Source organism: Gastrolobium bilobum, unplaced genomic scaffold (assembly GCF_033153095.1).
Source record: "Gastrolobium bilobum isolate Gb01-03AN ecotype WA unplaced genomic scaffold, APGP_CSIRO_Gbil_v1 utg829, whole genome shotgun sequence".
NCBI lineage: Eukaryota > Viridiplantae > Streptophyta > Magnoliopsida > Fabales > Fabaceae > Gastrolobium > Gastrolobium bilobum.
The window spans coordinates 628754-651029 of NW_026899533.1; the positions used below are offsets into that span (position 1 = coordinate 628754).

General features: G+C 35.4%; 3 protein-coding genes across 3 annotated transcripts; all 3 read right to left on the minus strand.

Annotated features, from left to right (window-relative positions):
* Positions 1–801: 801 nt before the first annotated feature.
* Positions 802–1849, minus strand: LOC133291073 (uncharacterized). The gene is made up of 2 exons (XM_061489254.1): positions 1505–1849; positions 802–1413 (listed from the first exon to the last, which is right to left on the minus strand). Exons 1-2 carry the CDS (start codon positions 1847–1849, stop codon positions 802–804), a joined length of 957 nt encoding a protein of 318 aa, XP_061345238.1.
* Positions 1850–2092: 243 nt separating this feature from the next.
* Positions 2093–3262, minus strand: LOC133291074 (protein ALP1-like). The gene is made up of 3 exons (XM_061489255.1): positions 2975–3262; positions 2645–2870; positions 2093–2544 (listed from the first exon to the last, which is right to left on the minus strand). Exons 1-3 carry the CDS (start codon positions 3260–3262, stop codon positions 2093–2095), a joined length of 966 nt encoding a protein of 321 aa, XP_061345239.1.
* Positions 3263–7378: 4116 nt separating this feature from the next.
* Positions 7379–8359, minus strand: LOC133291124 (ethylene-responsive transcription factor WIN1-like). Its single transcript, XM_061489320.1, has 2 exons — positions 8233–8359; positions 7379–8113 (listed from the first exon to the last, which is right to left on the minus strand). The coding sequence occupies exons 1-2, from the start codon at positions 8310–8312 to the stop codon at positions 7543–7545; spliced, it is 651 nt and encodes a 216-aa protein (XP_061345304.1). The 5' UTR covers positions 8313–8359; the 3' UTR covers positions 7379–7542.
* Between the last annotated feature and the right edge of the window lie 13917 nt (positions 8360–22276).

Here is a 22276-nt window from a genome sequence, read left to right on the forward strand (position 1 = left end):
ACTAAACCAAATATGGAAAATATGTTAGCAACAAAACATAAAAATGGTTCCCACACCTATGGTTCTTATAAGCAGTGTTAGGTGATCAATTAAATCACAGAAAAACATTAATAAATAGTTACCTTTCGTGTAGGGGTTCATGCATTGTCAACACACAAGAGGCCAAAAATCCAAATTCTCCTTCTAAATTCTGAAACAAACAGTAATGGCAATATACTATGAAAAAGGTTAAATTGACTGTTGTTACCAGGAATTCCACCATCAAGGTCACATACACTAGTCTAACGATGCTGTAATGTAACATCATCATTTTTATACACAGTAGAGACGTAGAATACATACCATCGGTTGGATTTTTGCAGATGCATTTAGCTGACAGTGTTAGTTGGCTGCATTCTACAATGACTGATAAGTTTGTGCCACTGTAAGGCCTAAGATGACACCAACTTGGCAGACACATAGTTAACTAACTATAACACACCAAAAAGATATTAACATAAACATTAAAATAAAAATATAGACATGCTTGTACATGTTATCCCCTAATTCCCATAATTAGTCACCATAAAAACCCTATGTTTCTTCACAGGCTTCCTAAAATTGTCAGCTTATCAACCAACTTGCAGCATAGTGTGAAGGCATGATATACATGCGCCAAAGGATCCCTGAAGACGTAGACTGCCACAATATGTAAGAAAGGATATCTTCAAATGTACAGCTGAAAGATGTCACACCAAAATATATTTTTTCCACAAACACCCATGTACCTACAATGGGTTCCCAAAAAAAGTTGTGCTCGTTCTACCGAGCGGTTTCCAACAGCGATGCCACCACTAAGATTCTCTCCTCATAACCTCCACTCATGAAAACATCAGTCAGTTTGCTATCTCTACCCATGATCATTGCAACCTTCACCCTTTGAGAAGCATTTAATCCTTCAATCTGTTTTAATTCTTCCAGAATTGACCTTCTCATCTCCCTATCCTCTGCCTTATGTTTAAAACAGCCAACCAAGTTATCTATTTTGTCAGCTGTTTTTGAGTGTGACTGGGTAAGCTTGTCCATTGCTTCAGAGACCACGTTAATGACAGCATCCTCACTCCTTGCACGTTTCTTACCCTTTTTTGCTACAGTTACTGACACAGGTGAATGTACTTCAGGTCCCTCTTCAGTTGTAGGCTCAGGCATTGGACAGTAATTCTGACTCTGTGTAGGGTCCAGCATTTGTTCAAAGAAATCATCTGCCAAATTCCCACTCTCATCATAAATAGCAGCCTCTTTTTCCATCTGTTGAACAGCATCTTCAGGTCCCTCTGCCCCTTCTCCAGTTGCAACCTCTTTCCCGAAGATTGGTGCTAATTCATCAAAGAATGGGAATGGCTTTTTAAAAAGCCCTTTGGCACTGGGGTGGGTCTGATAAGGTACAAATTAGTACAACCATGAAGTCCAAAAAATATAATCATATAGCAACAATTGAAGACATAATTTAATAAACTTAATTTACCTTAATCCAGTCATCATAAATATGTTTTTCCACGTTAATCATCTTGTCTTTGTCGTTCCAACCGAAACCGCTCCCACCATTAGGCCCTCTCATTTCACAGATTGCATTATAGTGCTTCTTAAGATGTTTAATCCGGGAAGTTATATGAGGGGATGCTTTCAGTGAACATCCGGGGATCTTGTCGTCCATCATCTTTTCTAATTGATTTGCAAATCCTGGCTTAAAGCCATTATCTCCCTTCCAGGCTAAACCAATTTCAAGAAGGCACTCCACAAGTGCTTTATCCTCTTGTGTTGTCCAGGTGTGATTAATTCGTTTCTTCGATTGTTGACTGTCACCCGCCATCTATAGAATGCAACAAATTTATATATGGCATTGGAAATGACCACAACAGACAATATCATCATGTAATCATATCACAAACATGGAACCAAATAGATTAGTACACAAACATAATGTCATAAATAGTCTAATAAGAGTTAATATTACACAAAACATACGTTTATAATTCATGTATTTTAATATAAAATAATACATAACATAATGCAATAACAGCCACACACAACGATCATAACATATAAATCCAAATCAATCATGTCCCCTCCACGTGTTAAACATCTGATGTGCCATCTCATCCCTCATAAGTGTCCAAGCATTAGATGACTCAACATGAGTGATCATAGCGTTCTCCGCAAATTCATTATGGGTCATTTGAGTTTCCACTGCATCATCTTCTAAGGGATCAACTGCCATTTCTTGTCGTATGTGATTGTGAAGCAAGCAACATGCAGTTATAATCCTACACTGAGTTTTAACTGGATAAAAAGATTTTCCCCTTAAAATGGCCCAACGCCCCTTCAACAATCCAAAACATCGTTCGATTACATTCCTAGCAGAGCTATGTTTCATGTTGTAAAATTCTTGTGGAGTTGTTGGTTGCGCCCCTTGCCTCCACTCACTAAGATGATATCTTTGCCCTCTGTATGGTGTAAGGAAGCCTTCCCCGTTCATGTAACCAGCATCACATAAATAATAATAACCTACACATGTAATGAAGAAATATTTGTTATAAACAATTCCCATGTCTATTTTACAATTTGAAAAATTGTTAAATGGAAAGTAACGTTTAAAATGAAATACCTTTTGGCACCCTCAATCCATTCGAACGGGATATAGCATCTCTTAGGATCCTTGAATCTGCTGCTGATCCCTCCCATCCAGGTAATACATAAATAAATTGACAATCTTGAGAACATACGCCTAAAACATTTGTTGCTACCTCACCCTTCCTTGTCCGATACCTTGGCTTATCAACTTGCAACGGATTCACCTTGATGTATGTCCCATCTAACGCTCCTAGGCAATTCTGTAATTCGTAAACAGGAAAATAATAATGAAAATGACATAAATAATAATTAACATCTTCAACTAATTTGTAAATACAGCAAAAGAGTGTAAGTAAGAAGTTACCTTGAACCATTTCCACCTTTCATCGGTTGAATTTTCAGGGACTGGCTCAGGTCTCTTAAGTAAAACCGTATGGCACCGTAGCACAGCCTGCAAAACCTTGGCGAACTGTCTACTAATAGTTTCACCCGACCGTAAGAATTGTCTTTTAATGATCCTATTCTTAACATCATGAGCCAGAATGTGTAGAAATATTGCAACGAGCTCTTCCACACTCATGTGCTTCGTTGGTTCAAGGCCCCCAACAACTTTAAGTAATTCACACAACCTAATGAAGGATCTCCTATCCATCCTGGTATTCTCAATACAAGCCGTTTCACTAATGTAAACTATTCTATGGAAATATATAGTCCTTAAATTCGCCCTTCTATAACAATTCCAGGTGACTCTTTTCCTAGCATTTCTTCTTTTTTCGAGATCAGCTAATAATAAAGCAAGTATAGTAATAAACATCATTGTAAGTTCATTCAAAGACTCCAAGTAACATATGAGTACAACAATGAGACTGCACTCCATTCCATTCATGTTTGTCAGTGGGAGTTTCGGTTTCTGCAAGCTATAAAGATTAATATTAATAAATTTTGCGTGATGCCCACTCATTGCTCATAGCAAAGCACGAGAATAACGAAAAGGACAGTGGCATACAGAATGACTACATTCAGTATTGATTTACCTAAAAAGGACTCCGCTTTGTAATATCAATTGTGGTTTGCCATTGCGAGACATTGTTCACTAATTCTGTATAAATTTTATTCCTATTTGAAATATAATTGTACATAACAACTCAAAGGACAAGATCCTATTTTATACCTTATTTTGTAAATTTAATTCGAGGTATATTGTTATATATATACAATTGACAAGTGGATTAGAAGAACATTAAACACATGCTGGAAAAAATATGGAAAAAGATAAAACAATTCAAAAAAAAAAAATTGGCCATTTAAGGATATGCCAAAACCTTATCTGTGAATCTAGAGAATTAGCAAAATAGCCAAAAGATGCATACTAATTCATACACACCAGTCCTAGAGGAATCAAAAAAGAAGTTGTACTAATAATTTTACAACAACAACATCCACTCATGCTTCTTCAAGACACAAGCCCATCTCTCTTTTGTTCATAGTTTCACAAAAACAAGGTACCCCACATTGTTTGTGGAATAAATGACAATTGTTTATAGATCCAACACAACCCAAAAAAGTAAATTTTTCACATTTGTAATGAACTCGGTCGAAAAATAAAATCAAAAACACAAAAAATGAAGAAATATTTCGACTTTTATGTATGACAATTGTAATGAAATGCTGTAAAAGTTATAAGTTAACAGATAACATTGCTTCATGGGAACTTTTCGAGCAACTGAAAAAAGGGAAAATAGGTCCAATGTTCAAAATCAAACGACAAGTGAAAGAAAAACAACAAAATGTTAGCATTTAGGTAAAGTAAATGCTTCATGACAACACATTTCACGGCAAAAATCCAACCTTCGTACTTATGGACCACAACGAACACAGCGTACCTGAATCAAACAAGTTTGAAGTATTTTTTTCGGCCTGTGAAGTCCGACCTCTTCAAGTTTTTGTCTTCGTCAAATCTATGAAATGATAAAGAAGGTTAACAATAATCGATGAACATTCAACTGTTAGTTAGAAAAGAAATTACATGTGATTCCAAAACCTACCAGCAACACGGTGGAGAGGCAACAGCTTCACAGCAAAACGATTGTGGATGAAAGGATACTTGTGATTAAATTTTCTCTCACCCCTCTCTTTATATCTAGGGCTAAGGGTGTTTTGGTCTTAAAAACTTGGACCCATTTTCCCCCCGCGTTGGCAATTGCTTATTCCACAATTTCAATGGCAAACTTCATCAACGTAAAATGGTGGCAAACACCTTCACCGCAAATTAAGTTTCCAATGGACAAACTTTTCTCCCCCCTACCAAACACAGCAAACTACTTTTCCATACCACACTTTCCATTGGAAAAAAAAAATTGCTGCATACCAAACACCCCCTTAATGGATAATTAATTGTTATAAGGACTGGTCGGACCTATAGGGGTCCTTTTAGACTGACTTCGAAGGCAATCAATCCGAAACTCTCGGGAGAGTAGTAAGGCGTCCGAAAAGAAAACTTTTTAGTACCAAAAAAATAAAAATATTTTTTTTTTAAAAATCCAATGAAAGAACAAGACAGTGATGATGTATCATCCAACTGCTTGTTTAAGATATTGTGGCGTTACATAAATTTACATGGTATTTTGACAAAAGTGGTAATCACTTTTGCTATCGCTAACTGAATATAATATATTAAAAGAAACCCAATCACGCCTCATATTTGGAGGAGTCAGTTTAAATAAAAATAATCCATCCTCTAAAGAAAGTTAAGTAAATAATTTCATAAAAAATGGTTCATCTAAACTTAGTTTATTTCAAAAATAAGCAAATAAGTATATAAATCTTTAAATTAATAATTATGTTCGCTTCATCATGTACTTTAAATTAAAGGATAGATACATATTTAATTAGCAATTGGATAAAAATACTTGAATGATTTTATTATGTCTTTGGACATATTTACTTATTTATTTTGTAGACAAGTTTATTTAAAGAAGTTTTATTTCTGTTTTTTTTTTTCTGTAAATAAAGTTTAACTTATAACAGAGAAAAATTATTCAATTCTATATCTTTAACTTATTTCTTCATAGAGTAATTCTTTGAAAATGAAGCATAAATTATCACATTTGTGGAATCCCCATGATAAAAAATAATCTAAATATATCACCTTGATCTTGATAAATAATTTTCAAACTTTATTCCATTGACTGTGCCTTATGCCACTTGGTTGTCTGTACCAAATCTTGTAAAACTTAAAAACAATAAGAATATATTCAAATTACTCTTATTTTATATATTTTAAAAGTATATATCAGGTTAAACTTAATGTATATAAATAAAGTATTAAATGATTTGAGATGAATATAATATTATTTACATATGATCTATAATATATAAACTTTCAATCCAACGATTGACTTTGAGATAAAATTATTCAGTAAAAAAGTTATTGAATGATGTAAGAGTAATTTTAACTTATATTTAGATTAATCAATTTACATCAGTACAAATCTAATTCTATTTTGCATATAATGATTTTAATTTATTAAATATTAAAGATATTAGTAAAATCACGCTATATCTTTTTTAGCATATGTTTGATTGTGTTCTGCTTTTTTCGTTTTTAAAACATCAATGAAATAAGTATTTTTGTGTTTTTATTGTTTTAAAAATTAAAAATCAAAAATCAAAATAAAAATAATTAAAATTTGTTCTCTAAATTTAATTCTAAAGACTAAAAAATAAATATAGTTTTCAGAACTATTTTTATAAAACAGGTATTATCAAACAGATTTCTTTATTTTTTATTCTCAAAATTAAAAAAGTATTTTTGGAAACAAAATTCAAGCATAACCATGTTTATTTCTTTGTTTTTTCTCCTACAACATTTTCTTTGCTGTGCAATCAAACAAGGCAGACAAACACAATGACAAGAGAAGAGAGCATAGAACCGATCGATACGGGAAGATTCAACGGCTTTTTTTTTTACCAAAAATAAAATAAAAAATAACGCCTTTGAGGTAGAAAATTTAGTTTCCAAAACCTTTTTTTTTCTGTTTTTATTTTTTATTTTTCTGAAGTCCCTATAAATTATGCTGAACCCATTATATTTTTATTTTTATTTTTTTTTTCCAAAGAGAAATGTTCACACGTAAAAAAAAAAAAAAGATTTACTAACTAATGAACAGTAACACTTCACTTTATTACACTCGGTTAAACAACTGAAATGGTGAATCACAAGCGATGAACCAATTATATCAATTACAACATTACACAGTAAGATGTAAAGAACGAAGTGAGAAAATGATGGTAATTCGTACTGCTCATCAAATCAGATATTTGAATATGATGACATATTCCAACAAATGTAGCTTTCATGCATGTTCCAAATACATAACAATAAGGACAATACATACAGCTGAGTGGCATACCGTAATAGGGGCGGCAATCTATTTACTGGGTGTCTTCGTACCTCAATATATTGGAGCTTATATGATAATTTGTGGTAGTTGTTCACTCACATATTCGCTAACAATTTTTCTAAGGCCGGCACAGTACAATAGGCATATATATAAATAAAAAGGGGAAAAAAGAAAAAAGCTCGATCCACCCTGTATAATTTATTTAGTCCCGACATGTATGGAAAAAAGGTAGCGCTATCTTATTTCAATATCGGGTAGCTACCCAAAAGAGCCAAACAAGATTGAGCCTCCGAAAATAATCAGTAGACAAAGGAAACTGGAAATCTATTTAGTATTTATATTAAGTAAACTATGATTCCAAACAATTAAGCAGACAGTAGTAGCGACAGTACTTTCTATGAACTTTGAAAGTAATTGTATACATTTCTTTTTATTTTCTTTTGCAGTCTTCTAAATTGGAATGTGCTCGAAACATATACGTAATTAGAGATATATGACACGTGAATACCATAATAATAAGGAAAGAGCCTTAAAGAAAAAAGCTGTCATCATCCCCTTGTTGTATATTGTTAAATGAGGGGCTAGGACAGCTCCTGTCGTTAATAAGGAGTTCCTCTATCATTTGGAGGGCAATTCTGTCCTCCTCATCAATCTCTGATCTCACAAGTTCTTGACCAGTTACTGTGGATGATGGGAACTGCTCAACAGACGAAGGCAGGGAACTATTATTATCTTCAGCCTCATTGGTACTCTTTTTTCCCAGCTGAACAGTCATCACCCAGTGTGAATCAGAACGCTGCCCAGCACGCTTTTGCCACACACCAATGTGAGAGTTCTCTGTGTCGAGCCTCAAACATGTCATGGAAGGGGAAGGTACCTTGCCACATTTTCTAAGCTTTGCGTGTAGGATTTCTTCCAGATCCTTCGAGGTGGAGGAGGGTGTGTCCTCGCTGGTACTGCTCTTTGGGTCACCTTCTGGGGTTTGAGTTATTGGGAAATTGGTTTTGGCATTTCGACCACTCATCAAAATTGCAGCTTGATCATAAGCTCGAGCTGCTTCTTCTGCTGTTTCAAATGTTCCTAGCCACACCCTTCTCTTCCTGTTTCACGCAGTAAAATCAGTTAGCTAGTGTTAAGAAATTCAGAAACTGACACACAGAGAGAAAATAAATAAAAAAAATAATGTGGTATAGAAAAATTGAAGTGGAATTTAACTTACAGAAGTGGGTGGCGAATTTCGGATACCCATGAACCCCAATGACGCTGCCTGACACCTCTGAACTTCCTTGATTGTACCATGATGGTGTTAGAGTTGTTGAGGTTGAGGGGATTGTGTGTAAGATAGTATGAACTCACAAATAGTGGTGGCCAAGTACACAAGGAGCAGAGTACCAAGATATAGAGGGAGATCTACCAATGTTTTAGCCCAATGTGGGGGCAGTGTCGGCGAACTAAAAGGTTATCGTACAACCCCATTAAACATGTTCACCTAAATCGTTCCTTCAAACAGTTACCCTTCAATAAATGTTTGTGCTTGACTTGTTTGCGCATAGTCACTGGAATCTTACCTTCCTTGCACTGTTCTTATTGTACTTGTCTTTCTCTGGGACATGGTGTATTTGTTTATAAAAACGTTCTTGTTAGCGGGCCATTTCAAATGAAGTGTGAAGGGGACACTCACTGGAATCGATTACTTGGCATTATTATATGGAGTCACTCAGAAGTCATCACTCGGTAGTTGGCGTGTTATGGAGAGCATAATTCAAAATGGTTGATGAAGATAATTATGGCAATTCGTACTAAACCTTTTAAATCACAGTTTTAAGATACCTTTTGCATAATTGAGTTATAAATGCGGCTTTTAATTTTTTTAACTAGAAAAAAATATTTATGGGTTATAGTAGTAGGTGTATAAATTAGCTAGAAAAAAAGAGAGAAGAAAAGTATGAAGGTCGACGTGGATGAACCGAAAGCGAGAACATAGTTGTTGTAGTCGCAATATTGAAGATGGAACATGCATGTTCCTATTATTGAGGACGATGAGTGGTGAACTTGGGTTGGGTACATGTGGTCAGTGCCAGCATCAGACATAAAACAATCCAATACCATATCCCTGATTACAAATTCACATCTTGCGGAATCAAGAAAAAGAAAAGTGTGGTTTAGACATATGTATATGTTAATTAGTATGAATTATGCGTGCATTCTTTATGAAAGTATACGTGATCTAGTTAAGTAATTATGAATAGAACCACGAAGATGAGTTCGGTTCGGCGAGCCAACCTGTCCCACCTGATAAATGGGGTGGGATGACCTGAATTTTTCAACCCATTTCAAAAATGGGACGAACTCAATTTTTTGACGAGTTTATGACGGGCATCGAATCAGTGTAAAATAGGCTCGGGCTAGCGGGTCAACTCGTCAAACAGGACGGAGCGAGCTGAGTTTTTTTGGCCTACTCTCAAAAGCGGGATGTGGTAAGCTAGCTCATTTTTTAGCGTTGATGGCGAGTGGAACGGGGCGGGTCTTCCACTTTACTACCTCTAATTATAAATCACTTCAAATCATAATTATGAATTTTCGTATGAGAGAATATGTTAGAATATAATATAAATCATTAAAAATGCATTAACCAATAACTTTAAACTTTTGAGTCGAATTAGTGCTTTACATTATTTTTTACTTAATTGGGGGTATTGGTTCAACAATTAAATTGTTTAATTTGAATTTTTATGGAAGTATATAATAATAATAATAACAACAATAATAGTAAGAACTCAAACGGACGAGTGACATTGTGGTAGTTGTAACTTAATTCCTCCAACAAGTCCCGAGTTCAACTTTTGCCAGTTAAACATAGTTTGCAAGCAGCGATGTATACATATGATCTATTGGTTGGACATTTGGACTGGACCGGTAGGGGTCCAATTTTCGAACAAATTTTCAATACTCTTGTCCCATCCCACCAATGGGAGTACGACACGTCAGCCTTTGCATATTTCTTGAAGAGAGAATATATTAGATTTCCCCCCAATTTCGAGGTGAACCTGTGATCCAATTCAGTTTTCATAACATTATATTTATATCAATGGATGTTTCTATTTAATTATGGGATATATTTTTCTTATGTTATAAGAAAAAAATTATCTCATGTTATAGAAATAAAAGTATAAGTGAAACTCACAGGTAAGAGAAGAGAGAAAAAAAAGTGGTGGGACCCAACCCTTTTTTGTGTGTAGTAGAGTTGTTTATCTCATGTAAAATAAGATAAACATAATCCTTTAATTAATCATTTTTTTTAAAAAAATAGCTTTTTATTCAAATTAAGTTGTTTTCTCCAAAAGCAATTATTATTTTATTGAAAAAAAATCATACTAAAAACAATAATTTTAGCATTTTATTTATTTGTAAGATTATTAAATATTAGGGAGATCTCAGCTCTCATTTGATACGACCTGCACACACACATTTTTTATAAATACAATTGTAATGGTCCCAAAATAGGGGTCCATTTTGTGGGTAACATACCCTTAATAGTGGTTGCATCCACCTGCATTATACGAAAGGGAGACGTCTCTTGTATTATATGGTTATTTAAGGTGTGGTGATGACAGCTTTGGAAGTCATTGCACGTCATTAAATGGAATATCAAGACTCCTCCAATCTTTCTCAAATCCGCTCGTGATTAGGTTTATACATTCGAACAATATTTAGCATATACTTTGTGTGCTTGATTATTGGTATTGAAATAGGAAGCTCTCCCCTCATACTATGAATTCAGAGACACTGAGGACACTGCCTATCGGTTAAGAAGCAGTGTTCTCATTTTTATTACTTGAGTTTGGATTAAATTTTAAATTAACACTTAATGAAATGAAAATTTCAAAACACATCATGTTAACATAAAACTGTGATTTAAAAATTGTCAGGAGAAGTAGCTCAATACTAGTTAACATAAAACCTAACTAAAAAATACTATACATTACTAGAAAAAGCTATTTTTATGAAGGAAATTTTTCGTCGAAAATAAAAAAATTCTGTTGCGCATATACCTTCGGCACAAGTAATTGCTTTGAAAGTACATGTTTGCACAAATGTGCACAAGTAGTCACGGATGCTTGATGCGCAACTATTTGCACCTATGGTCAATGTGCAATTCACATGAAATTATCACGTGGCAGTTGCATATGAATTATGTGCACAACTAGTAATTTGTTAAATTTATCAATGGAGTACTTTTCTTTAGCCACTATTTGTTAAATTTGTTCGAAGCTTAATTCTATCAAGATTAAAAAGATTTTTTAGCAACGTATTTATGTGTTGTCAGTTCCATTATCATGTGAGTGGATATGAGCATCGTTTTTGAATACTAACAAAATGAAACTCTTAACTCCACCAACTACTTCAACACTTTCAGTTGTTGATAGCCTGTAACGGGAATGAATGTATCTCAATAACCAATCTTATAGTAGAGTAACCAATCCTTATAATAGGGTAACCAGTCCTTATAGTAGTGTCCTTATTTTAATTCCTTATTTGTAATAGGTTTTCTATTGTAACAACTTTCATGGGTATAAGTAGGTGTGTGACTGTTAAGAAATGATATCAGAAAATTATTGCAATTTCTCTTCTCTCTCCTGACTATTCCTCTCTCAATTCCCTTTTCTCCTCTTCTTATCCTTTCTGCAATTCTTCTTCTTCTGTAGCATCCGCTACAATGGTGCTTTCGTCGAGCTACTCTTCCTCCATAGCTAGAAGTAACATTCATCCTCTTCCACAACAAATCACTGATCCCCAATCTAACCCTTCAATTTCATCTACGATTACATCATGTTGGGATGTTGTCTCTGTAGCACTTCATGAATTAGATCGATCTCTTACAAAATCGTGTGCTGACTTTGCACGGGCTAGGGCTGAGATGCAAGCTGGTTTTGCACAGTTTAGAGCTGAGATGCGCGTTGATTTTGCAAAGATCAGGGCTGATTGCGATAAGCTGCGAGCTGATCTGGAAGATATAGCTGCTACTAGGATTCAACGGATATTTCGTGGCTATTTGGTGAGGCGTCACCGATTAGTGATTGATGAAAATGCACAACAAGCTGAGACCAAATTTCAAATAATATTTCGTGAATTTTTATCCAAGCGTGTCATTCACCGATTGAAGGATGCAACCCACCCGCAAATTGATAATTCCAACCTTTACCTTCTTCAACTGACCACAAGTGATGCGACCAACAACCGTGTCTTAAAAATGGATCCTCCTCGATTCACATATGATGACCAGAACCGCACCGATGGGTTTTTGCTGGGGGACAAAGGTCGAGCACAAGAATTGGAATCTGTCCGCGACGTGAATGATGCGGTGATTGTGGTTTCATTGGCTCTCTTCTCATTTCCTCAGGTTTGTCTTTCCACCATGCCTTTGACTTTTAGACTTGACGCAATGATGGAGGATGCCGGTGACCCACCTTGGAATCCAGGGATTGCAGTTCACCCATATGCCATTGCTTTGATTAATTATAATATTATTTTACGAGCAATTGGTCCACTCACTTGGCATTTTACTTGGACCAAGCTATTGGTCGTGTACGCCTGGAATGTCGATAGGATATTTGCGCGAAACCTGTTCGATGAATTACCTGTGCATCTCATGGTGATTGGGAATCCCTATTCACTCATCCAACAAATGATATGTTTGGATTCACATGGTCGTTGTTTCGAAGCAACTCTTAGTACTACAAAAGATGTTAACAAAGAGGTCTTCTCGAGAGCCTTGCAGCACAAAGAGGGCCATCCGAATCTTTCGTTGAAGCCTCAAGAACAAGTTGATAGAGTGGGGATTGTTATTCCAACCATTGTCATTCGAATTGGTAATGCTTCTGTCATCGATCTGGACTATGAACTTCATGTTGATTTTGTGTTTCATGCAAACACACATGTTGCTGCAGTTATAAATTTAACTCATGGTGGAGTGTGTGCTTATGGTGCTAAAATTAATTTTGCATCCTTGTTATCCTTCATGTTTGGCTTCTGTGATAATGCTTCATATGGTGACTCTGTTATTGCCAATACTAAGTTGGGTGATGGAGATAATTTTGACACTAGTTATCGAGCACTCAATTATGGATTGTTGTTTGAGGGTATGGAAGAAGAGGCAGCATTGCTTGGACAACATTTGCGCATGTTATTCTCTGGTATTTTTGGCTTCAAGTTACCTGACAAGTGCTGCAGTAGGGTGCCAACAATTGACTTGGTTTCAACCATGACCCAAGTGATTAGGAAACATGGTGTTCTTGGAAAATTTGTTGAATTTTATGGTAATGGTAAGCGTAAATTTTATAATATACACCGTGATTGCTTGCAAAATTTTCAGGGGTGTCAATCTCTAGGCCTACAATTGGGATCTACACTGGGTGTCCTATTGCATTTGCTGCCAAGGGGAGAATACTTGGATCAGATTCTGCTTACTTTAGTGGTTTTTCCTTCTCACATGGCTTCTGATATTGTATGGGAACCTCACAATGCTACTTTCTCTGTTCACCAACTTGATGAAAAAGTAGATGAATGTATAGTGCTTGACACTAAAACCTTGTACAATTTTTGCTTCTGTACCATGAAGATCATTACCCCAAGCTTTGGTCATCTAAACCAATTCGTATCAGCAACCATGCATGTTCTTACTTCTTGTTTGTGCTTCCCTATTCTGCTATACTTTGATCTGGGTAAGGTTGTTGTGCCTTCCTTGGGTGCAAACGGTGGTACAGACATAAGGCCTATTGCAAAGGCTGTTGTTATAACCAATTCATTAGGTTTGGAATGTTTTGAAGCAACTGGCACAAAAATGCAGATTTCTTTGCAAAATGCTCTAGAAATGACGAGATATAAGATTACCTATGGTCCAATGGCAACACTCCATTTAACTCAGCATGCTATAGTTTGGTTACTGCTTACTTTTCTTGATACCTTCAACTTGGAGAATCTTCTTTTTATGGTTCATGATAAATTACATTACAAAACCTGTGTTTCTCACTTTTCATTGATGGATTTCCATGACTTTACCTTTGAAAGGCTTGGAGGTGCAAAGTTTCCTTCTATGTGTTGTACACTATGTCACTGCATTGTTGCTCAATGTTTCATCTTTGATCCGGGTGGTCAAGCAACTCAACCTCGAGGACGAGGTTGGTCTGAAGGAGGATGGAATGTAACGGGAATGAATGTATCTCAATAACCAATCTTATAGTAGAGTAACCAATCCTTATAATAGGGTAACCAGTCTTTATAGTAGTGTCCTTATTTTAATTCCTTATTTGTAATAGGTTTTCTATTGTAACAACTTTCATGGGTATAAGTAGGTGTGTGACTGTTAAGAAATGATATCAGAAAATTATTGCAATTTCTCTTCTCTCTCCTGACTATTCCTCTCTCAATTCCCTCTTCTCCTCTTCTTATCCTTTCTGCAATTCTTCTTCTTCTGTAGCATCCGCTACATAGCCACTATTTTCCTTCACATTTGAATGTTTAAATATGTATTTACAATACCATAAACAATTATATAGGTCTGCATTCTTGCATAGACGAAATTTAGGGTTTTTCATAATGTCAAAATCATATCATAATAGGATTAAATAACATGTGATTCTTGACAAGTAAAATTTACTCAAAAATCAATAGTTTTTTTGTTGAAATTTTTCGACGGAAAATAGATTCTGTCTCGTCAATTTTTTTGATGGATTCTATTTTTCATAAAAAAAAAAATTGACGGGGTCTATTTTTCCTTAAAAAAATTTGACAGAATCTATTTTCTATCGAAATTTTTTGATGAATTTTTTCAGTCAAAAATTTCGACGGAAAGGATTTCATCTAAAATTTCGACGGAATCTATTTTCTGTCAAAAAAATTCAACGCAATCTATTTTTCTTTGACATAATCTATTTTCCGTTGAAAGATTCTGTCAATGATAATGACCAAAACGGATTTTTTCTCTATTTTTTACGGAATTTAGTTTTATCTTTACTTTTTTATGCAATATGTTTTCGGTCGAAAATTCCATCAATAATTTCGACAGAATTTTTTCTGTTGATGAATTTAGTAATAAATAGCGCATTTTTTAGTAGTGATATATTAGCTTTTTTTTTTTAAAAGAAGAAGACACTACGGTTTCCTCACTACAATTTGGGCTGTAGTATAGTGTTTCTATTTTATGTGATATTATTACGAGTAAATCATTTTTTTTTCTTTAAAAAGTTCAGTTGATATTATTTTAGTCTCTTTAAAAAAGGTAACATCAATTTTTAGACTTCTAACGATTGAAAAACTGATTTGATTCTAATATTATATTATTAAAGGACAAAATTGATATTAGATTTATTTACAGAACAAATTAAATCAATTGATCGATGAGATTCTGTCCTTCAACAACTTAACTGATATGCGATTTATTTTTGGGACCAAATTGATGTCAACCCAAATTTTTAGGGGCTAAAATGATAGTTTACTTTTAGGAAGTTTGAATCTATCATTATTATAGTAGGAAGTTTACTTTTTTCCTTGCTAGCTAAAAATTTGCACTTTTATTTACATTTATGTTAAAACTAAATGCTATTCTGATTTCATATAATTAAAATAGTTTACTAATTTTAATTAATGTGATTCATTAAATTATAATAAATATTAAAAATCCATTATTAACTCATTTAAGAATTTTAACATAATAATCACAATCATATATAAATATATAATGGATTTATTTACAAAAATTCAATTTAAAATATGATATAATTATATATATATTTCAAGGAAAAAATATTTATCCTTTTAAAGGATGGTCCTTATTCACCAAAAAAAAGGATGATCCTTTTAGTTAAAAGTAATGTTTTTTATTTTAAAAAAAAAATCTCTCACCAAGACAAACTATCAATCTCAACAAACATTTATAGTAAATGTATAAATTACCCACTATATCGAGATTCCGAAATTCACGTAGTTATCTTGAATGGAAAATTCTAACGCTCGGTCACTTCAAGAATAAATGACTATCCCCATATATTAACACGTGTGCTTTTTCCACACTCGCACACTTTTCAGAAAAATTTCTCAGGAGGTCACCCATCCCAGAATTGCCCAAAGTCAAGCACGCTTAACTATGGAGTTCTTCCGTTTCGGGCTACCGCAAAGCAAATGCATCTTTTTAGTATAGGTAGTACTAATTAATTCTTATAAGCTAACTCAAACTGTGCAGTCTCATACCTGCACAGTCTTTGGAATCCCTCTCTTTCGGGTGATTCATTCGTTCATGTAACCTCTCGCTGGAAGCCTGTCAGGAGCCGCTCCTTGTTCATGTCCTTTCGTATCGGCGATCACTCCCTGCCCTCGTAGCTCGGGATGTTACAAAAATCAACTAGCTAAAGTTAATCTCCAATGGAAATTACATCCCTTTTTTTGTTTTTTGTTACAAAAATTACATCCTATTTAAAGTATGAATTGTGTGTTAAACTCCAACATTACGAAGTTTTGTATAGAAGGTGATTAAGTATTCTTAATTTATATAGACATATATATGTAACAGATGCAATTGTGGTAACAAATTTCTTAATGTATTAAAAATTGGCGTAGTTTATTTTTTTCTGCTTCTCTGTTTGTCTGGGCTGTGTGCCCTCCCAATGTACAAAATAAAAATAAAAATGATCGATGTTACTTGTTATGGACCACTTGTGTGGTGCCCACTCCTTATCCCCACTACATGGAGCATCTCATTTCATCACTCTCCCTTAACTTCCATCCACTACCAATAACCACTCATTAAGCATTGCATCATGCCATTAAGTCACCTGCAAACTACCCACTAGGGGCAGAATCTCCTAGTGCATTCATCTATATATAACCCCTTATAGCTAACTAAGGGGATCATCTCATAACTCATCTAGGAACTCATCTGATAACTTATCCTGGCCACCATGGCTACAACCTACATATTTGTGCACATAACACATCTTATCCACCGCAGGTGACTCACACACACACCCTTGTTCATACCATCGGACTTTGGCCTAAAGTGCAGGACTTCTCATTGCCTGTCATCTTTACCATAAGCTCCGTAGATGCAAATACTAGCTATCCTGCTAGACAATTAATGTTCACTCCAGAACATTTGGCGTTGTCTGTGGAAAAGTTCATGACCACCAACTTTCGCCACCATGTGGAACACCCAGCAATGTTCCTTGGAAACCGTGAAGACCCACATGCTAGATCTCGGTTCATGACCCATAAAAAATTCGCAAGCTCTTCAATCGGTTATGAAGAACCCGAGCAGGTGTTGCCCATCAAATGGGTGCTGACGGTTAAACATTGGATGAGACTTGAAAAGCATAGAAGCTAACTCCTGTCAGGCCTATACTCTCAAGATCATCCAAGAGTTGTCGAAGCCTTTTTTGTCAGGCCATGCTGAGTTCACGGTTACTGACATAGACATTCCCCTGCTCAATGGCGTTAATGTTGTATGACAACCACTACATGACTAGGTTCAATGAGATGAAGATGTGCACCTCTATGAGGATATCCAAAGACCTCGAAGCATTCAAGAGAAGTTGCTAAATCTTTGAGGAAAATACGGTTAATTCATACTCAACGTGGGGCCACTAACTTTTCATCACTACAGGTTAGTTTTTAATTTTGGAATACAATTAAAGTCGTTGGCTCATATTCAGCCAAATGCGCTACGGCTGGATAAAAGCTATGGACTCTGGACATAGTCAAGATCTTTCACCTGAGATCTAACAGTTGAGAAAGTGGTGAGTTCAAAATATAATTGTTATTTTATATTTGTTTTTCTGGCTTTACTCTTCTATATACTTCTTTTATTATTATATGAATATAAGCGTTGTTATATGAAAATATTAATTGAAGGAAGATTTCTAATTTGTATTCCTATTAAACCCATGGTTTTTGCAATATCATTGTCATTTATGGATGCAATAATTCCAAAGTTGCAAGTTGTCAATCTCTCGATTATGAAGTTGCTTTTCTTTTATTTATGCTCAGCAATGAAATCTTCTTTTGAGGAAGAAAAATGGTAACAAGTCACGTAGTATTCCCCATCACATTATCAAGTTGGTAATAAAGAGTAATATTAGAAGCACAAAATCTAAGTAATAAAGAATATGAAATAATTTATGTGGAGGAGACACCTCTTTTAATGACATTAGGCATATGCATTGTCAATTTTTTACAGCCAATGCAAAGTTGGTCTTTACTGGTTGGTATGGTATTTGTGTGTTTTTCATAGATAGCCTTACATACGAACGAAATTTAATGATTACTTTTTAATTTATTAAGCAAGTCTTACCCATCCTAATATATCTTGATTTTCATGTCTTATGGATTGTTGCAACTGTTTTGTGTCATGCAATAGTCTCTATAGCATGTATTCTCCTACTAACATTATGGTAATGTAATCGTCTACCTTTGAATTTGTGATAAGGGCTCATCGACCTGACGTGGTGGAACTACACGATTATTCCTTTTTGTTATATTGAATTGGATATTACTAATAGTTCCCTATTAACATGTTTAACTTTGAGTATACAGAATTGTCAAAAGTGTTGGGAGGCTTTTTCGGTAACGATCAAGCAATAATGGTGCAACAATGGTTGGCCACTAATAGAGGCCCACTGAACATGCAGGGAGATGATCAAACATTTGATGAGCTTTCACAGAGCAACTAATAATAAAGACAACTTGGTGATATCCCGTTTTTGCTGAGCTTATAACTTGGATTTGTTTTAAAACTTAGTTGGATTGGCCAAATGAGGAGAAGGAACAGTTTACTCCTGTATCGATATTAGATTACCCAGTATTTGATGATGATGAAGACATTACATCTCCTATCAATTCTACATCGAGTTCCGGCGTAGGAGGAGCCAAACTCAAGCATATGCTGAAGAGGAAACATTTTAATCGCCTGGCTTCACTAAAGCCGGTTGTCTTAAAATAAATAAAAAAACAATCCCATTTTTAGGCCACTGCATCCTAAGAAAATTGCTGAGGAAATTAACCTGTGTTCAAGCGTTTTAATCAAAAAACGACGTTAATGGCGGAAGACAATGATATATGGCCGGGTTTAATGAGGCGAGGAAGGTAAGGGAACGAAAGAAAAGGTTGTGATTTCTAAATCAATTGCTTTCATATTTTTAATTGCAGATGATGTGCACCTTTATAATGAAGTCCGAGGACCTTGAAGCACCGAAGAGAATTTTTCAAATCTTTGACGAAAATATGGAACTCGGAACCCCAACTAATTGTACTACTACTCCAACGCCAGAAAATGAAGGTCATTGGACAACTTGCGAGTAACCAGGTATGGAAATTCCAAGTTCTACATTATTTATTTTAAAATATTTCTTCTTTTATCATTTGTATCAAAACCATGATTATAAATGAACACATTTTTAGGCCTTAAAAATATGGTCGAACCACTCTTTAATTTAAAAATCAAAATAAGACATGCATGGATAATTGTACTAGGCCATTATTCATGGCTTTTATAGTTACATATCTCATTAACAATGATAAAATTATTGTTACGTGGACCCAACTTTGTGGGGATGTAAAAGTCAGGATGCAATAGAATGCATGAAGTTAAGAAGTATATCATTTGCAATTTATAATAGGTTATATCATTTTTTGTATTACCTACATGTCATTACCTTAAAAAGGAACGCACTGTAAATCTATAATGTTATAGTTTAATATTGCCAAAGTGAAAATCTATGTTTAATTATATACGTGTGTGATACATTTGTGGTATATATGGGTCCTACATATAATACACATGCATTATATATTGTGAAACATATTATAGTAATTTTCAACAAGTATTGGCAATGATCAATATCCCAGAGCAAGAAAGTGAAGTCAGCATACCAAGAAATCCAGAGCGTTTATTAGTATTGGCTCCCATCATCAGTGTCTCAAATTTGGAAAAGGAGTAACTTGCGCAATACAAGTTGTATCTTAAATTACTTTATCTTTTCCTTTTGTTTATAGAGTTTTTTACTTTAACAATTGATTGACATCTTCCTTGCAAGTTGCAAGTTGCATGTTTTTCAGGGGGCAACATATCTACTAGCATTATAAATCACTGATGAATCAATCACAATCCGGCTACAAGCAAAAAGTCCCTTGCCGCCAAATATGGCCTCTTGGGCACCCGTCCAATTCCTACTCGAAAACGGGAAAGCAAAAGTCCCTTGCCGCCTTAAATGGCCTCCTGGGCACCCGTCCAATTCCTACTCGGAAACAGGAAAATTAAAGTCCCTTGTCGCCAAAATATGGCCTCTTGGGCACCCGTCCAATTTCTACTCGGAAACGGGAAAGCAAAAGTCCCTTGCCGCCTTAACATGGCCTCTTGGGCACCCGTCCAATTCCTACTCGGAAACGGGAAAGCAAAAGTCCCTTGCCGCAAAAGATGACCGGCCCTCCGGGATAAAAATGGTTTAATAAAATAAAAATAGTTTATTAAAAGAAGACCGGCCCTCCGGGATAAAAATGGTTTATTAAAAGAAGACCGGACCTCCGGGATAAAAATGATTTACTAAAAGAAGACCGATCCTCCGGGATAAAAATGGTTTACAAGAAGACCTTTGGGCACCCGTCTTTTTCCTAATTGGAAGCGGGAAAATTATTGAACATTTGATTCTGAAAGATCCTAATCAGCGCACAAGACATGATCATATAGGGTTCTCACACCCTACTCAGGTACGCAATAAACTATTATTGTTTTTATTTATTGCAGGTTTTGGCTGACAAATCTGAGAAACCACCTCTAGCTTCAAACTCGGAAGCAATTACAAACCCGAAGACGACTACAACCAACGAGCAACACGATCAAGCAACTTGGAATCCGAAAGCATTCGCAAGCTGGGTTTTCCCGGCATTCATATCCTTTTTCACAACACTAACATTATTTGATAGGCACAGGGGCTTTACTTTTACCCCGGCATTCTGACTATGCACAATGCCAGGCTGGGGGCTTATGTTATGGATCACTTATGTGGTGCCCACTCCTTATCCCCACTACATGGAGCATCTCATTCCACCACTCTCCCTTAACTTCCATCCACTACCAATAACCACCCATTAAGCATTGCATCATGCCATTAAGTCACCTGTAAACTACCCACTAGGGGCATAATCTCCTAGTGCATTCATCTATATATAACCCCTTATAGCTAACAAAGGGGATCATCTCATAACTCATCTAGGAACTCATCTGATAACTTATCCTGGCCACCATGGCTACAACCTACATACTTGTGCCCAGAGCACATCTTATCCACCGCAAGTGACTCACACACACACCCCTTGTTCATACCATCGGACTTTGGCCTAAGGTGCAGGACTTCTCATTACCTGTCATCTTTACCATAAGCTCCGTAGATACAAATACTAGCTATCCTGCTAGACAATTAATGTTCACTCCAGAACATTACTAATACTAATTAAGTGACCCCGCAAAGAAGACAAAAAAAAGGACTTAAAAGAAATGTGTGGGTCGTTGCTGAATAATTAAAAATCTGTTTAATTGAGAGAGAGCAAGTACAGGTGATTGTTTTCTGGTGGAAAGAGAAACAAGGTTTTGTTTTGTGGGGCTAATTCTTCAAAGAATCTAAATATCTAAAAAGGGAGCGGAGCCTTTGTTGAATCATGATCTCTTTGCTTCACGCGATGTATAAGATGGTGCGATGATCACTTTGTCCCATTTAAGTGTTTTGATACATCCCATATTGCCATGCATAAGATTTAAATTCAGCTATTCGTACAGTTGGATACGTATAGATCTTTAATTATATATAAATGTATACAGCCAGCAGTGATAGAGTGAGGGAGGAGAAAGACCGTCCAATACAAGTTGGTAATTGATGTGTAGTTGTGATGGGATTTGCTATTTTGTCACGCGAGATGTTATTAGCAGGATGATCCTAATGTTGTTGAGAGTGCTTAATTTGGAACAGTTGCAGATAGGCACATGCAAGATACTTCAACATTCAAATCAATATTTGAATGATGAGTTTATGTAATTGTGATAAGATGATCATACTTGGAATTTGAGCTTCTCTTTTATAGTAGTGACATGACTGCATGTTGCCTTGCTATTTCACCTTAGTATGGCAACATGTGCTCTAATGGATAGATATGGTGGTTTTGTTGGTCTATTTCGTCTGTGGGATGCCATTTGATAAGTTACATTATATAACCTTAGTTGGAGA

What these genes read in the sequence shown, in the direction of transcription:
- LOC133291073 (XM_061489254.1), bottom strand. Translation starts at nt 1,849, where the DNA reads ATGGCGGGTGACAGTCAACAATCGAAGAAACGAATTAATCACACCTGG. An exon ending in TTTATGATGACTGGATTAAG is followed by an intron (nt 1,414 to 1,504) that starts GTAAATTAAGTT and finishes GTACCTTATCAG; the next exon opens with ACCCACCCCAGTGCCAAAGG.
- LOC133291074 (XM_061489255.1), bottom strand. Translation starts at nt 3,262, where the DNA reads ATGGATAGGAGATCCTTCATTAGGTTGTGTGAATTACTTAAAGTTGTT. An exon ending in AAAGGTGGAAATGGTTCAAG is followed by an intron (nt 2,871 to 2,974) that starts GTAACTTCTTAC and finishes TACGAATTACAG; the next exon opens with AATTGCCTAGGAGCGTTAGA. An exon ending in TGGATTGAGGGTGCCAAAAG is followed by an intron (nt 2,545 to 2,644) that starts GTATTTCATTTT and finishes TTACATGTGTAG; the next exon opens with GTTATTATTATTTATGTGAT.
- LOC133291124 (XM_061489320.1), bottom strand. Translation starts at nt 8,312, where the DNA reads ATGGTACAATCAAGGAAGTTCAGAGGTGTCAGGCAGCGTCATTGGGGT. An exon ending in GAAATTCGCCACCCACTTCT is followed by an intron (nt 8,114 to 8,232) that starts GTAAGTTAAATT and finishes TGCGTGAAACAG; the next exon opens with GAAGAGAAGGGTGTGGCTAG.